Genomic DNA, 27,372 nt, shown 5'->3' with positions numbered 1-27,372 from the left:
GGGGAGGATAGAGGGCAGTTGCTGTGTTGCTCTGTAACATTCACAATGGCCTCTTTCTTTCCCACATAGGTATCTGCTCACAGTGATGAAAACAAGATGACAAACACCAACCTGTCAATTGTGTTTGGCCCAAATCTGCTGTGGGCCAAAGATGTAGCCATCACCTTAAAAGCCATCAAACCCATCAATACCTTTACCAAGTTCCTGCTGGACCACCAGGAGGAGCTCTTTGAGGATGTGGAGGCCTGAATCCAGGCCAGCCCACAGCAGCACACTGTGCACACCTTCCCACCTTCTTTCCTGCCTTGTCTTGGAGCTTGTGACCAAACTGTCTCCATTGTAAAGGGACCATTGATCCTCTGGGTGATGAGCAGAGTGAGAGCTGTGGAGATGGTGGAGAAAGTGTGTAAGTAAGAAAGCAGGAGACCTGCTGCTCCAGATGGGGAGGGGAGCTGGTCTCCTAGATGCTGGGTGGAGTCCTAACCCACCTTCCAATCTGTACAGCTCCTCCAGGGCTCATCACCACTCTGCTGCCCTATCAGATGACCTGCCTTCCTTTCCTCTTCCCTCACATGCAGTTTTCCTGCCCTCCGGGTCCCTTTCTCATCAAAGATGTTTTTTTGTTTAAGCTCCCAGTAGCCCTGGCTCGTCCCCCTTGCCTCAGCTAGGCTATCTGGGCTAGGGCAGGCTTGCTGGGTTTTGTGGCAGAGGTGTTCTTGCTGCGAGTGCCATCTCTCAGCACTGAACGTGCATTCTGCCTTTCCCCAGAGTCACCGGAAGCAGAGAAGGGAGCCAGGCAGCCCTTGTGCTTCAGGAAGCAGCATGTCCTGCACTTGCAAACACCACTCTAGACCCCATGCTTCTGGCAGGCAAGTGAAGGACAGGCTCATGGCACATGGGCTGTATTACTTGTCATACTCCAATACAAGAAAGCTGAATTTAGCCCAAACTACTCTGAAATCACCTACTCCCAGGTATTATTCAGTGTTTGCTGGGGGGTAGTGGGTGAGGTGCCTCCCGTAGTTACCTAGCTCAGGCGTGTTTTTATCTCCAGCAGCATTTCCAGCCTGGCTGGGAAGGTTCGTGCCAGACGTGGCTGTGCCGGGGTCTGGCTGGGGCCCCTTGACAGCTGGTGAGCCTGAATGGCAGAGAGCAAGTGTCTTGGTGACACTAAACAGCTGAACACTATGAGGATCATTGCCTTTCCCTCTGGCAGCAGCACAAGGCCTCTTCTCCATCAGGCATGTGTGTCTGTGCTGACTGGCACAGACTGCCTTGGCTGGTTGTCTTTTTGAGTAGAACTTTCCCTAGCACAGTGTAACAAGAGCATGACCTTGAGGGGAAGTCTAGGGACTGGGGCTGGCCCTCACCCTGGAGTACATCAGGCCTGGATTAGGAAATTCTGCCCAGGTACTGAGCACTTACGTGCCAAAGCTGCAAGGCAACAGCTATTCCATGCCAAGAGCCTTTGCCTCATCTCCTCCTTAGTTCATACCTTCCTTCCATCCTACCATGGAGGCCTGGTCAGATGCATCCTGTATGCCCTGGGCATGGCTGGAGAGATCAGTTTGTCTGCAAGGCAGTCTCAGAGTGCTGTGGGCCTGGGACCTTCCCAAAGCAGCTTCATTACTGTTCAGGCGTCACTATTAGTTTTGGGTCGCAACATTCCTGTTACCTGAGCTAAAACAGATCCCTCTCCTTAGCCTGGGCCTGGCAGGCTGTTCCTATGTAGCTTCTAGCCTTAACTTCACTGGTGTGTTTTGTATCTTATGCCCTGTGTGCCTGGGCCAGTCCTTCCTGCCGCATCTGGCCACAGGGACAAATCTTGTGGACCAAGCAGAACTAATTTTTAAAAAGCTACTGGATGCTAAGTAGAATTTTCATAATATTTTAGCCCGCCTTTATACCAAGGTTGGTGCCCCAGTTGTAATCAAAGTAAGGGACATCTGCTGCAGCAATTACGGAAATTGCTCTTTCTGCTAAGCTCTGGAATGGGAATGGGTGCAAATGTAGACAGCTCTGCGGGGTGGTGCAGGTCCAGCCAGCTAGCTCAGAGGACGCGTACCAACATGCAGGTGGGAACAGTGAACAAGAAACAGCATTACTGAGGCTAGAGCAAGACGTGTTCTAGGAGAGGGCTGGGTCTGATTCCTTCTAGATACCAGAGGACTTTGCCCTGTGAAGGCTACAGGGCTCCTTAGTCTCCCTCTTCCAAAAGTAGTTGTCTTGCCTGTTTGGCCAGGATATGAATTGTTTCAGCCTGAAAGATTCACAGCAGTAACCAAATAAGCGTTTTGGAAGTAGAGCTACTCAGCTCCTAATTCACCTGTGATCTCTGCTAGAATAAGGTATCAGAGCTGATGTGCTGTGAAGGAGTAATTTCCTGGGATGGGCAGTGCAGAGAGAGGTCTTCTTGCCCCAGTGTTTAAGAGGCAGCCTGGGAGGGAGCCCAGTGCAGCCCCTTTTTTGCCTGCAGGCGCCCTGCTCTCTGTAGGCTTCAGCATGGAGGGAGACTTGGTGCTCTGACTGCATCTGCAGCTGACGCTAGCCTTGCTTATATTCCCCTAGAGGAAAGGCAAACTCAGCTAACTTCACCTGGGACAAACCAACCCAAGGTTGGCAGTGTGCAACAGGCAGTGCCTGTGTGCCATGGCACAAGGCCTTGGCCCTACACGCAGCCTGGCTCCCTTGGGAGGATGGCACGTTCCAGCTGTGCAGAGCAGCGAGGACCATTCCCTGCCCAGCAGTGAGAGGAGCAGTGCTGGAGTAGCTTAGCTTCTCTCCAGGGGAAGAGCAGGGATTGCTGCCAAGTGTCCTTGTTCTGTCCTGAGTGTTTGGTGGGTGTTTTTCTTTTTTACTGAATTCTTGAAAATATGTTCCTTTTTTAGCAAAATGGAGCCTGGTGCATCCCCTGCAGGCAGGGATAAAAGCTTGCTCCATTTCAGTGCCTGCAGGGAGCAGATTTGGAGGGTTTTCGGGAAGCTGCTACTGTTCACGGTGGGGAAGGTGCTTGCAGACCCTGGAATGGACCCAGTGTAAATATGCCCTTTCCTCTGCTGCTCCTCATGCTGGAGCTACTAGGGGCCCTGGAGCAGGCACAGTAACCAGGGCTGCTTTTGCTTCTGCAGTTTGCTCTTCTGAATGCCTTTAATTGAAATATCCCTCTTGTGACTTGAGCAAGGAACTGGCCTGGGCCTGCTTGCAGCCTCTGCTGGTTAAGTGGCCACCAGAGCCTGCGTCTGCCAAGCCCAGGGGGTTAAATCCCCTACTGGCTTGGTCAGCCTCTGGCAGGGCTGGGTTTCTCTTCGCAGATGGGGGGCAGTATCTGATTAGGGTACTGGTCTTTGCTGTTTTTTTTTTCTTGCTGTAGAGCTGCCCAAGGGTCTCATCCCTGTCTCATCTTCCGGGTTTGCTATTAGCTATTTCTCCCTGGGGGGGTAACCATTCCACCTCAGCCCTCTGCTTTTTAGCACCTAGACCGTGCCCTTCTGCTAACCTCTGGCTGTCTTAATGGCCTCTGATCACTCCCTGGCCCAAGCTATGTACTGACACCAGAGCTTTTGGCTGGTGCCGGGGGTGCTGGGGCCATCTGAATGCCTTGTTTGCTGATTTGAGAGAAAGCTGAAGGCCAGTTTGGTCCTCATTTCCTCTTTATGCACAGGGGCTTTTGTGTGAAATTTTTGGCTTTGGTTTAGTTGCTGATGTTCCTTGCCTTCTTTTCTGTTGATGTTCATCAGGTGCAGGGCTGGGGTTTTCACAGTTCACGTTGTTTATTTCCTTCTAATCTGCACCAATCTTATATTTCACAGTTTGCACTTTTTGTATTTCAATAAAAATCAAAATGTAATCCCAGATCCAGGTGGTCTCTGTCAAGTGGCAGCAGCTGTCGCTCTTCTAGAAGAAACAGAAGTAAGGCTGGCTACACTGCCAACCACAACCATGCAGAGAGGGAGAAAAGCCAAGTCTGAGATGCTTCCTATGAGAGTCACTCTGGGAAGAAATACCAGTTTGCAGGAGCCTGGGCTGGAAACAGATTTCAAACAAAAATGAAGTATTGCGAGTTTGGCTCTTTCCTGAACAGAGCTGGGCTTCTGTGTAACTGTCGCCCTGTCCTGATGAGCAATCTGCCTAGGATTGCCCTTTCCCAGAGGCAGACCCAGGCAGCTGCACAGGTGCCAAGTGGGAGCCACCTGCAGGCTCCCCAGTTAGGGTTAGTTAGCTGGCTAAGTTTGTCCTGTGCCCGGAGTGGGGTAAGCACAGCAGAGGTCTGGACCTTCTGTGTGGTAGTCTTCTGATTAGGACTACTCCACTCCATCCCTTGATCTGCAAACAGTTAACTACCTTTTCTTAAAGACACTGTAATTTGCTGGATATGTCAGTAAGCTTTTTGGCTAGTAGAAAGGCTCTTATATGCCAAGTGATTACTACAAGTGCGAGTGTAGCAACAAGTGAAACACAATAGTGGTGGGAGGACTGGAGCAGAACAGAGAGCACTGCAGCTAAAAGCATTGCTGTAGGGCAGTAGCCTGAGCCCTGGGTACTGGACTTGTCGTCTGGATGATGTGATAATGCTGATGTTAACACTTGCATTTCTAAACCTGCGTGCTACTTCTCAGTTTTTATTACTGATAAGCCATCCATTCACGAGTTTCCCAGCTCTGCCAGTTCTCCTTCCGCATGTTAACATTACTCCGTGTGACTCATGACAAGCTGTCGGCTGTATGCCAGAAGGCAGAGGTATTTTTGGCGTCTGTTCACAGGTAATACTTTGCATACGGTACTTGTCTGACTCATTAGTATACCTGCTGTAACTATTGCACAGGTTTGGTTCTAGAGTTGAGGGGTTTACTTATTATTTCTGTGGGGCTTTTTCAGGTGGATGGAGCTTTTGGCTAGAGCCTGATTTTTCTACCCTTTGGACTGTGTTGGCTGCCTGTAATGAGGCCAGTGTGGTTAATTTGCTGACTGTAGAGCAACCTCTCAAACCTCCTGCAAATGCAGGACTTGGTCACTGTGAGCTGCTGAGGCTGGCTTTGGCAACTTCTCTTTTGGCCTCAGAGGAGCTCAGGAGCCAGTGAGTCCAGCCCTGCCAGAGTGCTGTACTTGGCAGGACGTGCATGATCTGTCTGCAACCACATGGACGGTACTTAACACAGAGTAAACAGCATGGCAACTGGATGTGCTTTCATGTGTAGCTGCCCTAAGGCCTGAAGGATGTTAGTCTGAGATAATCTTTCTTTTTTTAAATATGCACAATAGGCTCACAGCCAGATGGTATTTGATTGTTCATAACTTTAGTGACTAATCATCCTTTTGTGACTGTTTACCTTTTTACTTACTTGCTGACGGTCTTTCCAATCCCTTGTCCTTGTCTTCCTGGTGACAAGGGTAGATACTGAAGGGCCCCATAGTAAGGCCCAGATCCCACAGGACAGTTTATGTGAGTTAGCCAGCAATTCATCTCTCCCTGCATTGTGCATTCTTTTTTAAGTGCACAAAATGATGCTCGTAACTACGCACACACACACACACACACACACATAATGTAGTTAGATCATTATCTATAAGGCTGCAATGGGACACACAGATAAATTTGTTCCCAACTCACTAGGGAGGTCACCAGGTCCCAACACTATGTGACTGTTCCCCACACCTGTATCTGGGACCAGCCAGGCACCTGGTCTGATTTTTCCTCACTATGCTGCTTCCAGTAATGTCCCCCTAGCATCCTGCCGACTACTCCAAACCTGACACACCTGTGCCTTGTACCCTCTGTTGGAAGGAGCAACGTGCTCTGCCCTGCGCTGACGGGCAGCTCTCTGACCATCCCATTTCCTAGAAGAGAAAGACAGGAAGGACTGTTCTAGAGCCAGCAGTTCATGTAGAGAAAAAGCACAAAAGAGAGAGCTGCTTACATAAAAGTTTTATTGGAAATTCTTTGAATACTTGAAGTACATTGGAGACTATTTCCAAAACAATACAATTTAGGAGCCTTCCCCAAAAGTATCTTTAAATCAGCAGCTATATACATACTGTCCTTAATATAGGATCGAGTAGACAGCTGCTAAAATAAACAGCCTTCATAACACAGTCTGTGGTGGACTCCAGCAGCAGCTAGATCTTTTCTGAAGCCAAGCATTTGTGCAGTGGGCAGGAACTCGGAGCCTAGATGTAGCAACTATGTGTTGAAGCTGAGGAATGTCCAGAAAAGAGGCACATAACTCAGCCCTAGAGAATCTCTCTTTATTGCTATAGCCATCCAGCTCAACACTAGCAGCTGATATAGGCAAATTTCCAGCCTTTTGAAGTACAAAAAAAAAGTGCCATACCAATGTTCTGCCTTATGAGATGTGGGAGCTGTAGCCATGTTAGGAGCTGCATCAACAAATGACCTTCTGGACAGGATTAGCAAGTATGACATGCTTTCTGCCAATTCCATAGCTTGTCAGTGGGAGGAGGGCAGCAACAGCAGCACTGGCTAGATGTTCAACCTAGACTCTCCATACATACAGCATGAACCAGCACTTTACTCCATCACCTTCCCAAGCACAGCCTGTACGGTAAGAAAAAGGTGACAGCAACCACTTGTCTGTGGGCTACTGCCTACAGGGGGGCAGAGACCATCTTCCTGAGGAGAGGTGAGACAGCTGATCCATTCTATCCTTCTGTTCCTGAACCCTTCTGCAACCCTTTCCACCTGTAAAACAAGGTGGCTCTGGCCATGGCAGTCAAGTATTTGTTAAAACCCAAGTAACTAACTTAAGCCCTCCTGTGAGCTGTTTATCTTGGAAGCTTTCTTAAACATTTGTGTAACTTATTTTGCAAGGACGAAGCAATTTCTGCGTGAGGTTGCTGAAATGTTGAATTGGTTGAGTAAGCTAAAAAGGCTTAGGTGGGTACCTGTCCATCAATAAAGCTCTTACTTTGAGAGCTTGCATGGCCTCCCACTGAACCCATCACTCAACAAAAAAGCTGGGAAAGTTTAAAGCATTGCATTGCTCTGACCTTACAATCAGCTCTCTTCTCAGCTTGGTTCCTTGCTCTAGCAGTGGCACAGAAATAGTGTTCTAGAGAGGTGGTGGGGTTCCCCTCATCTGTGAGCGATCTCTTTCAATTTAGAATGCAGCTAAGTTAAAGAAGCTGCCACATAAAATTAACTAGAAGGCTGTTTACTCAGCCACTCTAAGGAAATTAAGATGGTTCCTCAGTGCTGAGGCAACACAACCTCACTTCTGGAGAAAGAAAGGAAAAAAAAAAACGTGGTTTAGGACAGTAAGGGGTCTTGCAGTTGTTCACTCTAGTTACACAGGGGAGGAGGAGAGAGAACCACAAGGCCTACCTTATCTAAGTTTCAGTTTAGTGTCACTGTTTCTCCTCCCATCCTTACACAAAGCAAGAGCTGCAACAGCCAAATCAAGCATAGAGCACTGCTGGCCAGTCACGCTCCCGAGAGCCAGCTCATTACAAAAATAACATTTCAACTAATCAAAAGCCAGCTAATTCCAAAGTACCGTAAGCTCCCCAAAAGTGTGCTTCTTTAGTGAAGCTGCCTTCTGAACAGCTGAAGAATACTGCAGATTCTCTCATGCCTCTCAGAATGCAGCTTTTTAGCAAGTCCCTGCCACTCCACTCGACCAATGTGTGCATTTCATTTTATCAACAGGCCCTGACTGGATGTAACGGACACACACTCTCCAAAACAGAGTAGTATATTTGAATAATCAAGTCTGTCTTAGAAAATAAACATCTTGGATATTTTCCTGCAAAGAGAGACCAGCCTCACTGGCCAGGATTCCACGGCACACTTGCTGTCTGCAGTGATCCAGGGCAGAACAACCCGCACTACTACATGAAAACAGAACATCTTTTAAATATAGGTTTCTTTAAAAGCAATAAATATTTTTTGATTCTTAAGATTATCTATTAACCATAAAGCAGGAAAGTCTGCAAGGGTTAGAGGAAAGAATCTTGAACTAAGACTCCTAGTTACATAACCCTAAAGAAATAGGATTCCTAGTATTTACAGTTACATTTCAAAAGCAGAGACTATGAATTCAGCATCATCACAGCTGCTACATGCAGGCTTGCCAACAGTCAACACTGGTAAACTCAGCATGGCCAAGTGTCAGGACACTCAGGAAGGAAATGTGGAAAGCGCTGCTGTCGTTTCATTCCTGCTTATCAGCCAGCGTCACAGAAGGCCTCACACAAAACAACTCTGTAGAGACCCAGTTCCTCAGAAGCAGGAAAACAAAGATAACTTGTACTACAGAAGTCGCAAAGCTGATGCTTCTCCCTGGGCTCCAGGCACTCACACTGAAGTCAGGATGAAATGCCCTGTTCTGCGGAATGGATGTCCTGGACTTAAAACTGTTGAATCTGCTGAACTCACACACCTTGGAAATAAGCCAAAGCTTTCTATGCTCTAATTAAAGATCGGAGACTGTAGGAAAACTATATAGCTATACCTAGAAACTTGCACCATAGGACTTTGAGAGGAAACATACGGTGACTTTTCACAAAGCCCCTCCACACAGAACAGAGAAGGGGAGAAAATAAATTTTATACACTGCAGTTTGACTTCCTGTGTCCCTATTTAAGTCTTATAATGCAAAACTGACTGTGAGCAGGAAAAGCAGTCCAGAACTATGCGGTAGTGTAGATGAGGAAAGTCAGCACATGAGCTGTATCTGCTGTTAAAGAGAACAATCAAAGAGCTCACTTGATGGAAGGAACTAGTCAAAGTGAGACAAAAGGCAGAGCAGGGGCGATATATTTGTTGATGTTATTCTCCAAAATGCCTTGAGGAAGAAGAACTTTGCTGCAGCAAACTGGAAAACCGCTTCACTGCAAGGTTTCTACAAAGGCATCAAACTCCTTGACATTTTTCTCGTGGACTGCCAGCTTCTCTGGTAAGGAGTCCTGGAAGAGTACAGGAAGGTACAGATAAGAGCTCATTCACAGCAAATAAAAGGAAGCTTTGAACACACACTGTAAGGAAAAAATTCTGTTTCCAAGTCATGCAATCCCTCTCCGCAGCCCTGCACTCCTCTTTCCACATGCGTGCACAAAACCAGGAGTCCTCTGGCAGCATCCAGCAAATGACCCTGAGAAGGGCATTCTGCCTGGAGTGTGTTTGATCTGCAGGAACAACAGCAGGTGCAACTCCTGCCACCAGTTGCAGCACAATAACCTGCCTTTGTTGCTGTCTTTATCAATTCACTTGCAGCTCTTAGCCTTTGGTATTTGTTTTTCCCCAGTGTGTTACAATGCCTGCCAGCCCAATACACCGTCTGCTCACCCAGACATGACTTTCACCAGTCACATCAGGATTTTACCTCTACTCAGGCTGCAAGCTCAGGCCTGGTTTGCCACTAAGTTTCATGTGCTAGAGGGAGGATTAGTTTTATGGGTTTCAGTGACAGCTGCAGCAGCCGCTTTCAGGTTGAAGATAAACACACCAGTTTCAGAGGCTCAGGTGTGCCACAAACAAATATGCATTTGTCTGAAACATATTAGTGAGGGACCCTGCTTTGGGCAGGGTTTCTCTCTTCTGAGAAGTACAGGGAGGACATGGACCCATTGGAGTGGTTCCAGAGAAGGGCCACAAAAATGATCAGTGGGATGGAACACCTCTCCTATGAAGAAAGGCTGAGAGAGGTAGAGTTGTCCAGCCTGGAGAAGAGAAGGTTCCGGAGAGACCTTAAAGCAAGCCTTTTAGTACTTGAAGGGGGGCTTATAAAGACGGAGACAGACTTTTTAGCAGGGCCTGTAGTGATAAGGGGTAATGGTTTTAAACTAAAAGAGGGCAGATTCAGACTAGATAAAAGGAAGACGTTTTTTACGATTAGGGTGGTGAGGCACTGGAATGGGTTGCCCAGAGAGGTGGCAGATGCCCCATCTCTGGAAAAATTCGAGGCCAAGTTGGATGAGGCTCTGAGCAACCCTATCTGTTTGAAGATGTTCCTGCTCACTGAAGAGAGGGCTGGACTGGATGACCCTTAAAGGTCCCTTCTAACCCAAATTATTCTATGATTATATGAAGATATAACTTTTTTCAAACCAGGAATAGGGAGAGCATTATAAAGAACATATGATTCCCACAAATAAAAAATTCAGAGTTCCATACCAAATCCTCTGCCATGGACTGTGCTCCAATATCAATTGAGAGGCTGCTGAGTTGAGGGGGGTTCTGAAACTCACGGTAAAATGTCCCCAGGTCCATTGGAAGAATGTCATCTTTTGAAAATGCTGGTTTCTAGAATCAAAGACAGTGCTGTTAATTCCTGTTCAGAGACATTTGCTTCCCTTTTGCCATAATCTGAGGTAACATCACTGCTTGCTATCAGTCAACATCTTGGCACTACAACTGTTGCTGCAATAATGCAGATTAAAGAACTGAATGACAGTCAAGATCTGTGCTTGCCTGAGCACTTGGAAGACAGCATTTCCTTGGAATCTGGCTTCTTTAGGCATTAGAGAAAGAGGATACCAAGCACAGGTGTTGTAAGGGAACTAGAAGAGCACTTAATTTGTAGCTGTTGGTTCTGAGTATCAGTGTCTGCAGTTTTGGGACTGTCAAGCTCTAGTGTTGATTTACGAATCACGGGTCTTTTCCACCTCCACTGAAAACTACTCGTACATCATTTGCCATTGTACCAGCACCTGAAGCCCATAAAAGATGCAGATGTTTTATGAGAGCAGTGATGAGGGCACTTACAAAGTCAATCATAACAAAGTCATCATGGGTGTTCCCTGTGCTGCTGCCACTGGAGCCCTCCGAGTGTAAGCTGCCTTGTAGAGGAGATTCAGTTTCTGGGGAGTCAGGAGGATTGACCTGCCCAAGAAATCAAAGACAGTGAGTACTGATCTTATGATCACGTCGGTCTGTGTATTTTGACATTGTGGGGACAGTTAGGAGGCTGGACAATAAATGCAAGCTTACAGCAGAGACAGCAAATACATACTGTGATTTGTGCGTCTACAGAGCCCAAGAATCAACATGGAAGATTTCTTGAAACCAAACAGATTTGAATAACTAGTTCTTTGCTCAAAACCCAAAGCATATGCAAGGTAGCACAAGGGATGCTGAGAAAGCACATATACCTCTGGAAGAGGCTTACCATGGGGTCGTTATCTTCCAGCTCAACATTCTTGGGAGCAAACATGGCAAAAGGAATGTCTAAGTTGGCCATGGTCACCTGAAGAGATTGAACAGAATTTCACTGAGATGCTCTGCTTACCCAGCACAGAAAAGGATATCGAAAACTTGTCAGGCCTGCTAAAAATTGCTGAAGATCACATCAGCAGTTAAGCAGGAGGCCAACAACCTCATTTAAAAGGCATAACATAGACGGACTGTAATAAGCTGACCTAATGCAGATACATACCCTGTGGTGCATTACTTAAATACACCTCCTATAACACAGGCAAGGATTAACAAACTGCTACAAATTCTAACAATTACCCTTCACCCACCCTAAAGGCCTAGAAGAGGGTATTCAAGAGCAGCCTGGCAACTGGGCTAAGCCTACTGCACATTGCTGCAAGGAAACGAGGCATGTTATCAGTTTCCTCAGTTTATGAACCTTGGGTAGCAGCAGATCATTGCACACCCAAGTGGAGTATGAAGTCTTGCACACCCAAACAGGGTATAGGCAAAGCAGGGCAAACTCAGTGGCTGGCACATCTCAAAAGGATTTCATAAAAAACAAGCCTGCATATAACACTCTGTAGAGAAATGCAGCAGGCAGGAACGTTGCCCTGGCAATGGGGTGCTTTCTTCTCCTCTTTGTGGAAAGGGATGGGTGAAGCAGGTAATTATGGTGCCCCTCTGGATCTACTGCTAGTTACCTGGTTAATGGGTTTGTTGACAAAAGCTCCCACCTTCCGGATAAAAATGGTTTCCAAAAGGTCATGTGGGGAGCCACATTTCCCTTCGCTGCTGTTTGATACTGTTTCTGTGTCCTCGCTAGGGAAGGAAAGTAAGACTTAATTAGTTACTCATGACACAAACAATACAGACAAATCACATGCTTTACAAGACTCCTTCATTTTTCTGGGTTTACTCCTAGCACCGGAAGAACAACAGAAATCTTCACCCTTGTACTACACCTTCTTCCTCAGCCATAAGCACAAAAGGGGAGTGGGACATTTGTGGAATCAGATTTCTGTTTAAAGCTGGATGACTATTTAGTTGAATGAAAACTTGCTGCAAACTGCAATAGGATTTTCTGTTTGGTGATGGACTTTTAACTTCAGAATGTGCATGTTCACAGCAATTCCTGTTCATCGCTATTAATTTTTCAGTAATATAGTAGTCACAGATCTGTCAGGAGGTGAGGGGAAGAACCAGAATTAGATCTGCCACTCAGGTTACAAAGATAGCAGCCTAATACATCAATAACAGCCACTGCCGGTATGATTAATTCACTGCATGACTATTTGTTCATGACCTGTTTTTTTTTCCTACCGCAGGTATTCAGAACTTTAAATTAAAAAAAACCCCACAAATAGTTGAGCCTTCTGGCAAGAGGACTACTTAGATACCATAGCCAGGGAAGTGCTAGTGTCTTTATGATTTTTGTTTTGATGCAGCAAAATCTGTTTAAGATACCTGACTCAGAACTATGTGACCCCAAGAGAGACTTCACAAGAAATAAATAAATGTGGTGACCAAAAAAATAAAAAAGGCTTTAATTAGCTGAGAGAGGCAATTTACAACTTTTTGAGGATGCACTGCTTCCTTTTAAGTAAAGTCTCAGGAGAGTTCAAGACTCACTTATTGACTTGCTTCAACTTGCTGTTTTACAATCAGCAAAACCAGAAGAGAGATTAAAAAACAATAAAATTGAAAATAAAGTTGACATAACAGAGGCTGCAAGGATGTTACAGTGACTAACAGGTGTAAGTAGATGGGCGAGATCATTGTTTGGAGGAAGGCTTGAAAAGCCCCAGTCAGAGAAAGCTGTGAAGTTTGTTTTGGGGATGGAAAAACAATAGTTTCACTACAAACAGTAGATAAGAAGGAGAAACCAAAAAGTTTTATTTTAACAGGATTATAAATGGGTTAGCACAAGTGGTGGGTCATCTAAAACCAACCTACCTACTAGAAGGAGTAGTTGCTGAGTAGTGGCCTCCATCCAGTGGAGTGCACATCCTCTCTTGGTCAGCTTGAGTGCCATGTGCTGGCTGGCTAGGAATCAGGGGAACTCCCCCCTCTCTGCCTGGACCAATCAACTGAGATGGAGAAGAATGGTCAAATTAGAGATCTTAAAATCAGGCCAACACCACAGTGCAATACAGAGCAGATTCCATCACATTAGGACTAAGTTGTGGGGGTTTTGGCACGTGACTGGGCTCAAGACCTCATAAGGCTGAGAGAAGTGTCAATACAAACTCTTTTTGATTCCCTTCCTATTCCGCTCCTCTCCACTTCAGACCTGTTTTACACTGCAGAGCTCTCTGGCCATAGATCCTCTGCTTCAAGGAGAGGCGGTGGGGAAGTAGGGGGAAATCATATCCTCTTGCTACAACCTCATTGCTCTCAACAGCTTCCTGAGGAGGTGGAGAAGCAGGTGCTGAGCTCTTCTCCCTGGTATCCAGCAATAGGATGTCGGTGGATGGTTCAAAGCTGCACCAGGGGAGGTTTAAACTGATCATGAGGAAGCATTTTTCCACCAAGAGGGTGGTCAAACACTGGAACAGGCTTCCTAGCAAGGTGGTCAGTGTCCCAAGCCTGTCAGTGTTCAAGAAGCATTTGGACAATGCCCTTAATACCATATTTTGATTTTTGGTAAGCCCTGAAGCAGTCAGGCAGTTGGACTAGGTGATCACTGCAGGTCCCCTCCAACTGAAACAGTTTCTTCCATTCTATTCTATCATCAATCTGTCAGCAAAACCCTGATGTAGTGGTAAAATCACAAGCAGAAAAAGACTTCTGTCTACTTTGCTTATTTGTCTGACAAATGGATGCAAATAGGTCAGTATGGACTGCCAATGCATCCTCTGTCTAGGCTATAGTGCTGTGCTTGGACAGCTACAGGTGCAGCAGCTCTGTAACACAGCCAAAGTTTGGCATTGGTGACACGCTGGTGCAGGTCAACAGGTCTGGTGCCTGTTTACTGGCATAATTTTTCCACATAGAATCACAGAAATAGTACAGTTGGAATGGACCTTAAAGATCCATTCTAGTTCCAACCCCCCTGCCATGGGCCCAGGGACAACCCACTAAACAGGCTGCCCAAGGTCCCACTCCAACCTGGCCTTGGACACCTCCAGGCAGTGGGGCACCACAGCTTCCCTGGGCAACCTGTTCCAGTGTCTCACCACTCTCATGGTGAAGAAATTCTTCCTTATGTCTAGCCTAAATCTGCCCCTCTCCGATTTGCACCCATTCCCCCCTTGTCCTATCACCACAAGCCTTTACGAATAGCCCCTCTCCAGCTTTCCCTCTTCACGTACTGGAAGGTCACTATAAGATCTCCTCTGAGCCTTCTCTTCTCCAGGCTGAACAAGCCCAGCTCTCTCAGACTGTCCTTGTATGGGAGGTGCTCCAGCCCTCCAATCATCTTTGTAGCCCTCCTCTGGACCCATTCCAACAACTCCACATCCTTCTTACATTGAGTATTCCAGAACTGGACACAATACTCCAGATGAGGTCTCACAAGAGAGGAATAGAGGGGCAGAATCCCCTCCCTCGACCTGCTGGCCACACTTCTTTTGATGCAGCCCAGGACGTGGTTGGCCTTCTGGGCTATGAGCACACACTGCTGGCTCATGTCGAGCTTCTCATCAACCAGCACCCTCAAGTCCTTCTCTGCAGGGCTGCTCTCAATGACATCATCCCCCATCGTGTACTGAAAACGGGGACTGCCCCGACTCAAGTGCAGGACCTTCCGCTTGGCCTTATTGAACCTCATGAGGTTCTCAGAGGCCCACTTTTCCAGTCCGTCCAGGTCCCTCTGGAACGACATCCCATCACATGACCCCTTCCACAGTAAAGTCAGGGATGCTGAGGAGCCAATTCCAAGTCCTTGTGTAGGTTGTGCTTCTCTATATTTACCTTGCATTCTTTTCATTCTTGGCAGACAAGATACCAATGCATGCACTGGTCTCAAAGCCTCTCTCAGATGTATAAATGAAACATAATGTTTGTAATACCCAGCCATGCTTGTTCTTCTGCCCTCTACAAGTACCTGGTGAGGGTGTGCAGCATTCAAGCCACCAGCAAAGAGTACAGGATACCCCATGTCAGCAGATCCAACTCCCAGGGCAGCAGGCTGACAGGAAAGACGAGAGCTGGAAAGCTAAGAAAGAAGAGAAAAAACAAGAAGGGCAAAGGGAGAGGAGAGAGGAAGGGGAAGGGAAACACCCCACCGTCTAAATAGTCATCTGTTACTGAGGGAGGAACAGGACAAGTCAGAGGCATGGCACAGCAGGCTGGCAGAAGGATGCTACATTTGCATTACGAGTCAATAATGAAGTTTTTTATTCTAAAAAGTTCTTATTGCAGGGGACTCAGTCTGGGCCTTGACAAGAAAGCAAGACTGCTTTTGTGCATACAGAGGAAAAGGCTGTGCAGGGTATGACACCCAGTCACAGGGAAGCTCTCCCCTACAGGCTTGTTTTGCATTCTGTAAAAAGCAGGAGTGCTATCACCAAAATAAAGTACTGATTTTTTTTTTCCCCAAAGTATCTACATTATGAACTGTTTGAACCTATTCCCACTGCACATTAAAAAAAAAACTGATCAAGGCCTGTTCGAAGCTTCAGCAAAAGAACAGAGTCCCATAAACGTGCCAGGTAAAGAGAATTGGGAAGCTAACTCCTGTGAGACTGCTTTAGGAACAAAGTGCTGGAAGCAGTGAAACCCAAAAGAAGTTCCTTATGAGCCCAGGCAGAAATCTAGCTGGTTGGATAAATATCACTTTCTGGTTTAGTTTGCTTGACCTCAAGAGGAACACTTCTCTTCACAGCTGTGTGTGATACTCCACAGCACCACCACTGCACATCGTATATAGGGGTCTAAATGATGAACAGCACTTTGTTCAGATGAGGCAAGTTAAGCTGAATGGAGCACTAATGACTGTGCAGGCTCTATTGACAATGGTTATTAAAAAACCCACTCATCATTGGCCTTCCTACTCGTGTCTTTCACTAACAATCCTTGCAGCAGTTGCTGTTTATTTAGGGGTGCTTCTCCTGTCTTTGGGAGACTATCTGCAAAGGCATTTAAGAAGCAAGTCTCAATGATATGCCTGGCCCATTTTGGGTTCACTAGCCCTTCCGATGTACAACAAACATTCCACATTGTCAAATCTCTGCTTTCCTATTTGTTCTGCCATGCCAGAACTGTTTCTGGCCACATATAGCATATTCTATTGACAACTCACTTGATGTGAGAAGGCCAGTCCCATCACTGGGACCTTCAAGGTGTCCGTCACCACTGGAGGAGGGGTCTGAAAATGTGCCTTTGTGACAGTAAAAACACACTGTGCACAGACACAGACACACAGAGGAAACAAGGAAAAGAGAGAGAGTGAGAGAGGGGGAGAGAGAAAGAGAGAAGGACTTCAGAGAAGAACTATAAAGAGTTGGATGAACTAAATGCTAGTGAAGAGGTTTTAACTGCAGCAGCCACACCTACATATAGAACAAAGGTCTCGGTATTACCAGAAGCACATTCACTTTCTAGAGTCAACTGTTTTCCAGTCTCAGTGAACCATTCAACACAGGTAATATTTTAGACTCCAGTGAACACTGACAGAAAGTAACTGCCACAGACTCTGCTCCACAGCTAATTAGAATTAGTTCCAAGCAGTGAGCAAGGAGAAGGCTGAGCAGATGCCAGAAAAAGCCAAGTAATTTTTTCTTTTTGAATGTACAAATTATGTGTGTTTCAATACTCGGCATCCACACATACGCCAATCCCTCCAGCATCCTGGCAGGCTGGCTGCGATGCTACTAGAATAAAAGGGACCCAGACTAAGGTGGCAATTTAAACACATTCATGAGAAGATGGAACTCCACCAACAGGAGTGATGCTCCAGGAGTAAGCATTGTCTCACAGAGGGCACTAATGCAAAAAGGGCAATCCAAACCTGTTTCAGGCCCATACCTTCTCCCAGTCATTTTCCTACCAAGGGTCTTCAGTTTTAGGAAAGCTTCATTTGAGGGTATTACCCATGGCCAGAGTTTCTCCTCAATTTTGGGCTACTCTACAGCACACAGACCTGCTAGGTCAAGCTCACAGGAGAAGGTAGCACCTATTTTCCTTTGTATCACACAGGATAGGCCCATTTTCTAGTGAGAAGGCAGGCAAAGATTTGGACAATTTGCCTACTGAATCACACAGCTCCCAGTATTTTCCACACATAAGTTGTATACAGAAGCTGGAGAAAGAAATGAACTTTTTTTCCTCCCTTCTACATACTTAAGAGACCACTCTGCCAAGACAGCTTACAATTCTAACTGTGGTAACAACGACTGACACTTGCTTTGTAAATAAGTGCAGAGCATATGGCAACTATGAGCCACAGGAAAAGCAAGAAATGTAGATCATACTTAACATGAATCCTCAAAGATACATTTGGTTTCATTCAACCTTTCCCCTCAGAGACAGCAGAGCTTCACGTTCCTGGAGGGAAATGTCAACTCTGGATGTATTTACATACACTATTACTGCTCAGTAACAATGGCATGAGCAAGCCAGCAGAAATTTCCTTATGAAACCTTTTGCATTTAATGCAATTTGTGAAAAGGCAGGATACAACTCAGCCACAAACTAATTTCTTGAGCTGTGTATTGCAAATAAGAAAAGCTTTATTCTATCAGACTTACCGTGAGTGCTAGGGTTGATTGGTTCCACATTGCCCAATACCCTGTCACCCAAACTCCACTTTGTACAAAAATGAGTCCTAGAAAAACTCATTTCTAGCTCATTCCTACAGTAGAATAGTTCTGCTAAACCAGTCATACCAATTCCTCTGAAGCATCAGATAGACCCGCTGCAAATTCTTACAGTTTGGAACAGCATTCCAATATATTCATTCTATATTCTAACATCCACAGCAAAAGAGAGGTAGAGTATTTACATTGTCTTTATCATGCACTTTAGAGCCATATGCTTGGCTTGGACACAAGGCAGGACATTCTTGAATACTGTGAAGCTACATGAAAACAGCAAATTTGGTCAAGTCTCCCAAAATACAGAACTGTGGAGTCAGATATAAGATATCAAGGACAGTAAAAGAAGGAGGAACTCGAGTTCCTCTTTTCTGAGATTCAGAAGAAAAGCACTATCTATTCATTTGAAAATTGAAACATAAATGAAATTTGCATGGGTAGGGGGAATTATAAAGTCCCTAGTTCTACACTATGACCAGTGATTGCCGATACTCATTCCTGCTGCCTCAACTCGATTTTAGATGGTCCAACAATTATGACTTCTGTCTTTTTCCTGGTTTTACATCTGCAAGCAAGAAAGCAATGAACTGTACCATAAGCATTTTCTCCGATATTCCAGTGTTTCTTTCTCAACGTTCAGCCTGTTACCTTTACTTACTCTGCCTGGAATCAATCTCTGCAATTCCTCTCTTACAGTATAGGCATATGAATGTGTAAGTACACTGCTATCATCTTCAAGCACACATAAGCCCAGCTACATGAGTAGGTTCTTTTAGTCTTGTCTCAGTAATTCACTCTTCTAGTCCACTGGCATTTTGCTGAAGTTAGTATCTAACTAGCTTTTACTCAAAGTGTAACTATATAAATAACCCACACATTAAATTTTAATCAGCAACAGGAGGCTGCCCGTTTGCACAGTAGTTGATGTAGGAGTATGCACACTACCCTAACAATGATTGCTCTATCTAGGAGTAAAAAGAGCCTGGTTTCTCTTACCTGAGAAGGAGGAGAGGTGGAAAAAGATGTGGTACACACCTCTTGGGAATCTTCTACTGAGGGGTACACTGCACCATTGTCCTCACCAGCTCTAAAGCAGCAAGAAAAGTTTTTAATTCGAAATATTCCTTAAAATAAACAAATAGGAAAATACACTGGGACAAACACTGCAGGAGGTTGAGAGTATTTGGGTGGAGTTGAAAGGAGAATTGGCAGAACTGAGGAAAACATGGTATGAAAACTTTCATTTTCCCCAGGCACTCCTCTTCTAAACCCAAACAGAAACACTTCCCTCTGTCTTTTTAACTAAAGGTTTTGTTATATCAGCTAATGATACTGGCTTTGGTGTTTATAGAAGCATTGCCAAACACTACCACTGGTCCCAATCTGAGTGCCCTCAAGTGCATTTCAGAGAAGACAAACCTCTCATCCATAAAGAGCAATTAAATTGTGATCTTTCCCCCATGGGAATAATCTGGAGATGCATGCTTCTGCACCCGTAGTTCTAAAGCAGGACTAACTGTTATACTTTCAACTCCCAAAGTCAGCCAAAGTCAAATAATCTGTGTCCAAGTGCTTCTGTAAGGAATTTAGGAAAACAATGGAGCTTGCTGCACTCAAGTATTCTGGATGGAAGGAGAAAAATATCCCGCTTCCTCACATACTCAACCATGTCAATATGATTGAGATTAATTTTCCAGTCTCCCTTCCCATGCAGTCGGCAAACAGCGGAAAAGGCTCCGTATTTGGGCATAATTGATGCCTTCGCCATGGCCCATGACTTCAACTCAGCATTGCCTCACCTGTAATTGCAGGGATGCATGGGTGAAGAGCTGGGATAGGGACGGTCCACAAAGTGATCAATGATAATCCCCATGATAGGAGGGGTCCTCTCAAACTGCCTGCAAGGCAACAAGCAACGGTGTTATTGGTTTTTTTCTCTATTCTCATCCCAATTCAGTGTCCTCACAGAAAACCTCCATATCTGTTAACGGGACCAGAGTTTCTTTACAATTCAGCCCTGCAACTCCAAGCATGCATCAACAATTTGGAGTTCTAGAGTCTGGCTCCAGGCTACCCAAATACTCCCCTTGCTGCAAGACTTAAGCATGAGAAAAAGTATTCTCCACAAAGAAGAATCTCAGCAGGAAAGGATAAGCAGAAGGGAAAGATTTAGAGACTCACAATATGAGGGGTTTAATAGTACATTATTGAAAAATAGTTTCTGGCATGATCACATTTTCTCACCTGGTTGACATGAAAGCGAGGTTGATTCTGTAGGCACAAGACAATGTGATGGTGCCCACTGGGGTACCCACTGTCCCAACACGGACTGTCTGGAAACCTATAAGGTTAAGCAATAATTATCAATTTTATTTATTTACTGATTATTTATGTTCCCTACTTTCTATTCTGAGGTTACACTATCTTATTTCTACAGTGTTTCTGTTATCCCTTGCAATCTGAACTCCAAACACACATACAGAACCCATAACAAAACAGCAGCACTAGGTGCCTTGCTGGTAGGCTTCATCTACAAGACTTCTGATGTTGCTTCCTATCTCGGTCTAAAATATTGCTCTGAAGTGCTTCTTGTTCCCGAGTATGTCACGAGGTCCGTTACCAGTCCTGACCCTTATCAACACACCTCCATATTCTTATTTCAGTTCAGGAACATGACTCAAAATGGCAATCACATCAGATTTTGTCATTATACCTGTCATATTACAGAGTCATAGAATTGTTTAAGTTGAAAAAGACCTTTAAGATCATCAAGTCCAACCCTGTTAACGCAACACTGCCAAGTCCACCACTAAACCATATCCCTAAGCGCTATGTCTACACATTTTTTAAAATACCTTTAGGAATGGGATGGTGACTCAACCACTTCCTTGGGCAACCTGTTCCAGCACTTGACAACCCTTCTGGTGAAGTAATATTTCCTAATATCTAGCCTAAACCTCCCCTGGCACAACCTGGGGCCATTTCCTCTTGTCCTATCACTAGTTACCTGGGAGAAGAGACCAACACCCACCTCGCTACAACCTCCTTTCTGGTGGTTGTAGGGAGCAATAATATTTCCTCTCAGTCTCCTTTTTTCCAAGCTAAACAACCCCAGTTCCCTCAGCTGCTCTCCATAAGACTCATGCTCCAGTCCCTTCAACAGCTTTGTTGCCCTTCTCTGGACACACTCCAGCAACTCAATGGCTTTCTTGTAGTGAGGGACCCAAAACTGAACAGTACTTCAGGAGCAGCCTCAGCAAGGCCAAGCACAGAGGGACAATCCCTTCCCTACTCCTGCTGGCCACACCATTTCTGATGCAAACCAAGATGTTATTGGCCTTCTCGGCCACCTTGGCACACTGCTAGCTCACATTCAGCTGGCTGTTGACCAACAACCCCAGGTCATCTTTTGCCAGGCAGCTTTCCAGCCATTCTTCCCCCAAGCCCATAGGGTTGCATGGGGGTTGTTGTGGGCCCAAGTGCAGGACCCAGCACTTGGTCCTTGTTAAAGCCCAGTTCAGCCCGGGGTTCAATACAGTTCACTTTGGCCTATCGATCCAGCCTGTCCAAAATGACCAGTTATGACACAACCCTTCACTGGTAGATCATAGATAAAACGCTCACGTAAGCTTTAGGTTTAAATTTTCTTATGGCCACTTAGGAATAGTAATAAATGGCTGGCCAATTACAGAAAACAGTTCTGCTCTAGTTTGAGTATGTTGCCTAATCATACCTTCTCCCAAGCCACTCAGCTGCACTTCACCAAAAGTATATCCTGCGGGAAAAGGAAAAAGAAAAGGTATTAGGTCCACTGGGGACATAATGCTACACGTATCCTTACTTCTTATTTAGTCTTATGAATTGAAAGGCTGGAAACACATTTCTTCTTTAGAAAAAAGTCAAAAGAAATGGCTAGAAATGTCCATCTCAAATAACTTCCAGCTAGTTCAGAGGAAGATATGGCCACACCGAAAGAAAAAGGAACAGAAAATGGTAGTCTAATCAGAAATGTCTCTAAGTTTTTTTAAGCTCTGTGGCAAGTGTACAGTTTCAAAAATGTGAAGTGATATAAACTTTGTGGACAGGTCTGAGTCTAAAAGCTAACGCTCACCACACAACATAAAAGATTAACAGTGCTGTGAAGAGACGTGTTCTTAAGTATAGTGCCAAAATGAAGAAATGTCTGGGATTTCTTTTTAAGCTTACAGCTGTGCAATGATAAGACCTGAGATTTAGAATCATCTAAAATAAGCTATGCAAATATGTCAAGACTTTTCTCAAAACCAAAACCAAGAGCCTGGAAAGTGATAACCAATGAAGCACAAGCCGAAAGATCTCACAAGCTAAATAGAGTTGGACTCAGTATTTGGATGAGGACAGTGCAAGAAACTACAGAAAATGGAACTGAAGATGCCTCTTCAAAATGGAATAGCAGGAGAGAGTCTGAGTCTATTTCTGCAAAAAAGTATGCATTGCAACTTACATGCAATGCAAACAGGCATTTATCAAATGCAAGGCAAGCACTGAACAACTGGATGCTAATAAGCAATTTAAGCAGTGTTGTTGCACGTAGAATTTTTGTACTCTTCTCAGATGGCAGGCAAACGACTATACTTCACAGCCTGTGCTTAGTTTTTCTTTCAATGGCTCAGATAGAGGCTGTAAGGTGACATATAACCCAAGTTCTCTTCTGTCACCGATCAGCAGTAGTCAATCCAAATAATTGGGATTTATTATTACTCATCCCTTTTTTACCCCATCTAAGGCTGCTCTCTGCAAGTCTAGAGTGTCTGCTATCTGTATTTCAAATGGGGGATTTCACATTCTGCCTTTACCTGTACAATTATTACATATTCATGGCCTTGTTTCCTTGAGAGCCTGTAGGCTTGGAGTTACCCTGGTTATAGCAAGCAAAGACTTCAGCAGTAGAGACAGCCTGTTGTATGACGGTGTATGAAACTTTGATTTCTTTGTCACACCTATAGAACACAAAAGAAGAAATTAGTCTTTTTGTTCCCAACTAAATTGTTTGGTTTCTGTTGTTGGGTTTTTTTGGTTTGTTTTTTTAGTTTTAAATTTTTTTTAAATCAAAATGAATCTGGGCCAATTGTTTAATGTCAATTTATTGCCAAAATGACAAAAAAGCAACAGTGTGCCCACCTGTTGTTGACCAACCAGCTAAGAGTCCTACTTCAATCTAGTCCACCTCCTTTAGAAGTAACTGCTGAAAAATGTCATGCAGCCTCTACTAGGCAAGAACATATCTTTTCAGTATTTAAAACAGCTGTCATACTGAGTACGTCTGAGAAAGCATACCTAGTTGTAAAGGAAGAAAGAAGAAGGAATAAAATTACTAGTGTATTTTACTTGAAACCAATATTAAACGGTTTGACTGCTGCACTAAACACAGAGAGGACTTCCTCTGAAGTGTCCCAGGCCACGCAGCCAATATGTGCTGATTCATCACCGTTGGACTGAGCACGCTTTCCCCATTTCATCAGCTAAAACAAAAAACACATGCACAAGAGTGTGTGAAGAAAAGCACTTACTTTCATTCATTTCTAGACACCAAATTTCCAGCTCCATGGAGTCCCCCTGGATGAGAGAAAGAACAGCAACAAAGGCTCATTTCAAAACACAAACTGGGCTTGTTCAGCCTAGAGAAAAGAAGATTCTGGGGAGGACATTCTAGCAGCCTTCCAGTACTTAAAAGGGGGCCTACAGGAAAGCAGGGAGGGGTCTCTTTATCAGGGACTGCAGGGATAGGACAAGGAGTAACAGTTTTAAGATGAAAGGGGGAAAATTTACAATTAGCTATTAGGAAGAAATTTTTTACTGTGAAGTGTAGTGAGGCACTGGCACAGGTTGCCCAGGAGAAGCAGTGGATGCTCCATCCCTGAAGGGTGTTTCAAAGGGCCAGGTTGGATGAGGTTTTAAGCAATCTGATCCAGTGGAGAACGTGTCCTCTGCCCATGGCAGAGGAGGGGAAACTGGATGATCTTTAAGGTCCCTTCCAACCAAACCATTCTATGATTCTATGATCAGCAACAACACCATCTCTCAATGAAGAAGTCTCTCCTGGCTCCCACTTCCTTGTAATGGCAACAACAGAAAAAGGTGCACTGGAAGACTCCTGGTACAATTAAGTCGCCTGAGGGGCATACCTTTCCTCAGAATGGCTAAGCTCTTCATGATCTAAGAACTAAATTTTGCTGCTTTATCATTTTTGTGCTTGGCCTCAGATATCTGCAGTGAATTGATTCTGTTTAAACAGTACATTTCTTTCATTAGCATAGAAACTAACTTCATAAATGGAAGACATTTTCACATTATCTTGGACTAACGGGCGGAGCTCTGGTGGTAGCTTAAGAGGTCAAGTTAAAAAAAAAAAAAAAAAAAGAAAGGTATTTAATTTGACTCAGTTCTCACCTCTGAGGTTTTGAGAGAAATCTCCACACACATAGACGTCCAACAGCAGGTAGCTGTCCTGCCAGGGCTTTCTTTGCTTCATGAGTAACCTCTGGTATATCTTTGATAGCCAAATTTGAACTGCAGAATGAAAGAGCTGATTCAATTCTTTTATTGCTTTGAAAAATATGCCTAATGGTATGCTGCAGACAGACTCACAGACCCATATGTACATACTAGGTCAGTGTCTACTGAGAATATTTTATGAAACAGAAAATTCCCAGATGGCCTCAGGCTTTCATATGTTGCAAACATTTCCTTGGCTGCCAGTTCAAATGTTTTTCTTGATCCTGCCATAAAAATCATGTACTTTTTCCCCTCATTTAAGTCCCAAGTTCACCCGCAGAGTATCTTGAGTCCTCTTCAATTTTAATAAAGCCCACTATTACAAAGTCCTGAAGTACAGAGTTGCAATTTCTGCCAGAAAAGAACTCATCACCCCCATCCTCACTAGATCTTGGAAACTGGCAGGATCTGCTGAGAGGTGTCATTTCTCTCTGCTCTAATCAGCCCCTTAAGAGCTCAGAGTGCCATGTGGCATGTGTAAGCAACAACAAAATAAAATCCTCCCCACCTCACCAAGATTATAATTGAATGTAGCAGTTATTCTATGAATAGTTATTATAGTCTGCATAAGGCATACAATGACTACATTGTGTTTCTCAATACATACACACACACACACAAAAAAAAACCCCAAATAACAGTTATAGGAATTGCTTTAAAAAATAGGACTCTACCCAGTCAGAGCCTGTTGGGGAGGATGATGATCGGGTACAGAATTTTTCTCTCCAAGTCGGGCCTGGACAATTACTTGTACCGTCTGGAAGAGAAAGGGAAAGTTAAGACACTCATGTTTTGAGCTCAGCAGATTCCTCAGTTCAGAACCCAAGCTAGACACAATTCCAAGTAAAAAAAAAAAATAAAAAATGAAAGGGCTGACCAGGATGTAGAGTTTGCTATGCTAATCTTCAGGTCTAATCGATTTAATTATTACATATAACATTTTACGCTGACCTTTCTCTGTAATAATGTCTAAGTAAGTTTTTGTGATCTGGAGTTGCGCAGTTTTTGGCAATATTGAAGCAAAAATTTACAAACTATATTCTGAATCTGAAAAACGACAAACATGTACACTTATGACACGGCTGTTGGCAGAGTATCTACTTGCATCTATGCAACCAATTAAGGCAAGATTTTACAGTTACGTATCATTATAATTCAAAGAGCATTCCTGTATTATTGCTTTTGGATGGAATACATAAATTCAGATAGGCTGAAAGGAAAGAATGGTGTCCAACAGAAGATACTGTCTAATAGCTAGATGGTCAAATGTGTTGATAGGAGCCCAAAGCTGACCAAGGTGTCAAGTGCCTATAACCGATACTAGAGCTGGACACTTCTTGGGGAAGAAAGAGGATTTGAAGGCAGGGGAAAAAAAAAAAAGGGAAAAGTTTTTCTAGCAATTCTCAGGAATCTCCTTAGTTGGACATAAAATTATGCTTGCTTTGGTTTTTAACAAACAAAAGAAACCCCAACCTTATTACTCTAGCCACATCAAGTACGGCTTTTCTTAAACAAGAGGGAAGAGGCATTTGCCCACAGGAGAAAACGTTACCTTTAAAGCAAAAAATTTGATGAACTTGTCCAGGTCCTTCCTGTCCTGGGAACTGAGATCAGTGTCCATTGCATATGGCAATCTGAAATACAGCACAGGTGTAAGAATGAAGTCCTTCTCCAGCTTCCTGTTCAGATTTCAGGACTTCAAAATATTTTGCCATTAGAGGCTACCTCAAAAGAAATTACAAGTACCAAAAGCCTCTGCCTGTCAAAATCCTGACATGCTAAGAACTTAGGGGGTGCGGGTGTGAGGCATAAACATGCATGAATAGTTTATCTGGTCAGTGCAAAATATACCAGTAAGGACACAACAAAGAGGCTTACAATTAAAACTGGGTACAAGTTCTCCAATTGTGCTAGCTTAATTAAAAAAATACAAACAAACACCAAACACCCAAATCCACCATCACCACACTGACTGGATTCTATACCAATTTACCCACCAGACATGGCAGTCTCTGCTTCAGAAATAATGTATCTTCAGTTAGCAGCACTGGTCAAAACCAAGCCAAATGGTTTTCTGGAGTCTGAAATTCTAAAACAAATATTCCAGCGGTATTTTAACAGATACTGAAATCTGTATAATAAACCGTTGCTGGAACAGGCAATACTGCTTCTTTACTTCCAACAACCAGTACTTGCAGTAAACCTGTACAGCTAGCAGTTTACCTACAATCAACTGAAAAGATAGTTTTTTGCCAAGGGATAGACCAAAATTTTCTGTTCTCTTCTCTTGAAAGCCTCAACTAACAACAAATTCTCAGCTCCCACAATCACACTACCTTGGTTTTCAAAACATGATTGTTTCTAGCAACACAGGGAAAGTGCCAGAAGCGAGCCAGGCCAAGGCACTAATCAGATTTCTGCTACCATCATGTCACATGGTCTGGCACAAATCACACTTTTTCCATCTCTCAGTTTCTTCGCTTCTAGGTTAATAATCATATAGAGACCATGGGGAGGAAGGTGTTAATTAGCAGCATTAATTGTACTTTTTGCTCATAAGCCTTCAAAGTATTAATTCACTCTTAATTCCTGTTGCTGTTTTTGTTTTGAGACAACTAATCAGCCTGAAGCAGCTTGTCAAATATCGCGTATTTATGGAGCGCACTGCTCATCACAGGAACATTGGCAAAGGTCAGCGAGCGCCAGCAGCTGCCATGCACAATATTACGCTACTGAGTGTTGAATCTTTAAGCAAAGACTGAACTCGTAGTAAGACTGGTGTGCTATTTATACAAATTAAACCTTAGCAGGACAAAGGGGCTAACAGCTCTGTTCACACAGAAAATGTCATATAATCTTTTATGACTACATACATCCACAACTTCCATTTAAAATACTTCACACTTAATAGCAGTAATGCTGTAGGAGCAT

The 27,372-nt window shown here is 44.3% G+C and overlaps 2 protein-coding genes across 6 annotated transcripts in view; one reads left to right on the top strand and one right to left on the bottom strand.

The window, feature by feature from the left end:
• Positions 1-5,769, top strand: part of ARHGAP1 (Rho GTPase activating protein 1) — a 29,302-nt gene extending 23,533 nt beyond the window's left edge. For all 5 annotated transcript variants that reach the window (XM_054067705.1, XM_054067706.1, XM_054067707.1 and 2 more), the window contains one exon: positions 70-5,769. In XM_054067705.1, coding sequence (XP_053923680.1) covers positions 70-249 — 180 coding nt within the window. In that variant the 3' untranslated portion in view covers positions 250-5,769. The remainder of the gene's footprint in view (positions 1-69) is intronic.
• A 135-nt stretch (positions 5,770-5,904) lies between these two features.
• Positions 5,905-26,075, bottom strand: ATG13 (autophagy related 13). The gene is given in 22 exon segments (XM_054067710.1): positions 5,905-8,922; positions 10,130-10,258; positions 10,721-10,837; positions 11,124-11,201; positions 11,854-11,971; positions 13,106-13,239; positions 15,198-15,308; positions 16,395-16,493; positions 18,904-18,994; positions 19,707-19,805; positions 20,152-20,248; positions 21,641-21,682; positions 22,517-22,520; positions 22,749-22,793; positions 22,795-22,851; positions 22,853-22,886; positions 23,453-23,502; positions 24,337-24,371; positions 24,374-24,456; positions 25,111-25,163; positions 25,166-25,198; positions 25,994-26,075. Coding segments are annotated over 22 exon segments (1,656 nt in total). The 5' UTR covers positions 26,063-26,075; the 3' UTR covers positions 5,905-8,844.
• Between the last annotated feature and the right edge of the window lie 1,297 nt (positions 26,076-27,372).

This window comes from Cuculus canorus, chromosome 5 (assembly GCF_017976375.1).
Source record: "Cuculus canorus isolate bCucCan1 chromosome 5, bCucCan1.pri, whole genome shotgun sequence".
In the NCBI taxonomy this organism is placed as follows: Eukaryota; Metazoa; Chordata; class Aves; order Cuculiformes; family Cuculidae; genus Cuculus; species Cuculus canorus.
The sequence above is the reverse complement of the archived record's forward strand: the minus strand, read 5'-3'. Positions and strand labels throughout refer to the sequence as shown.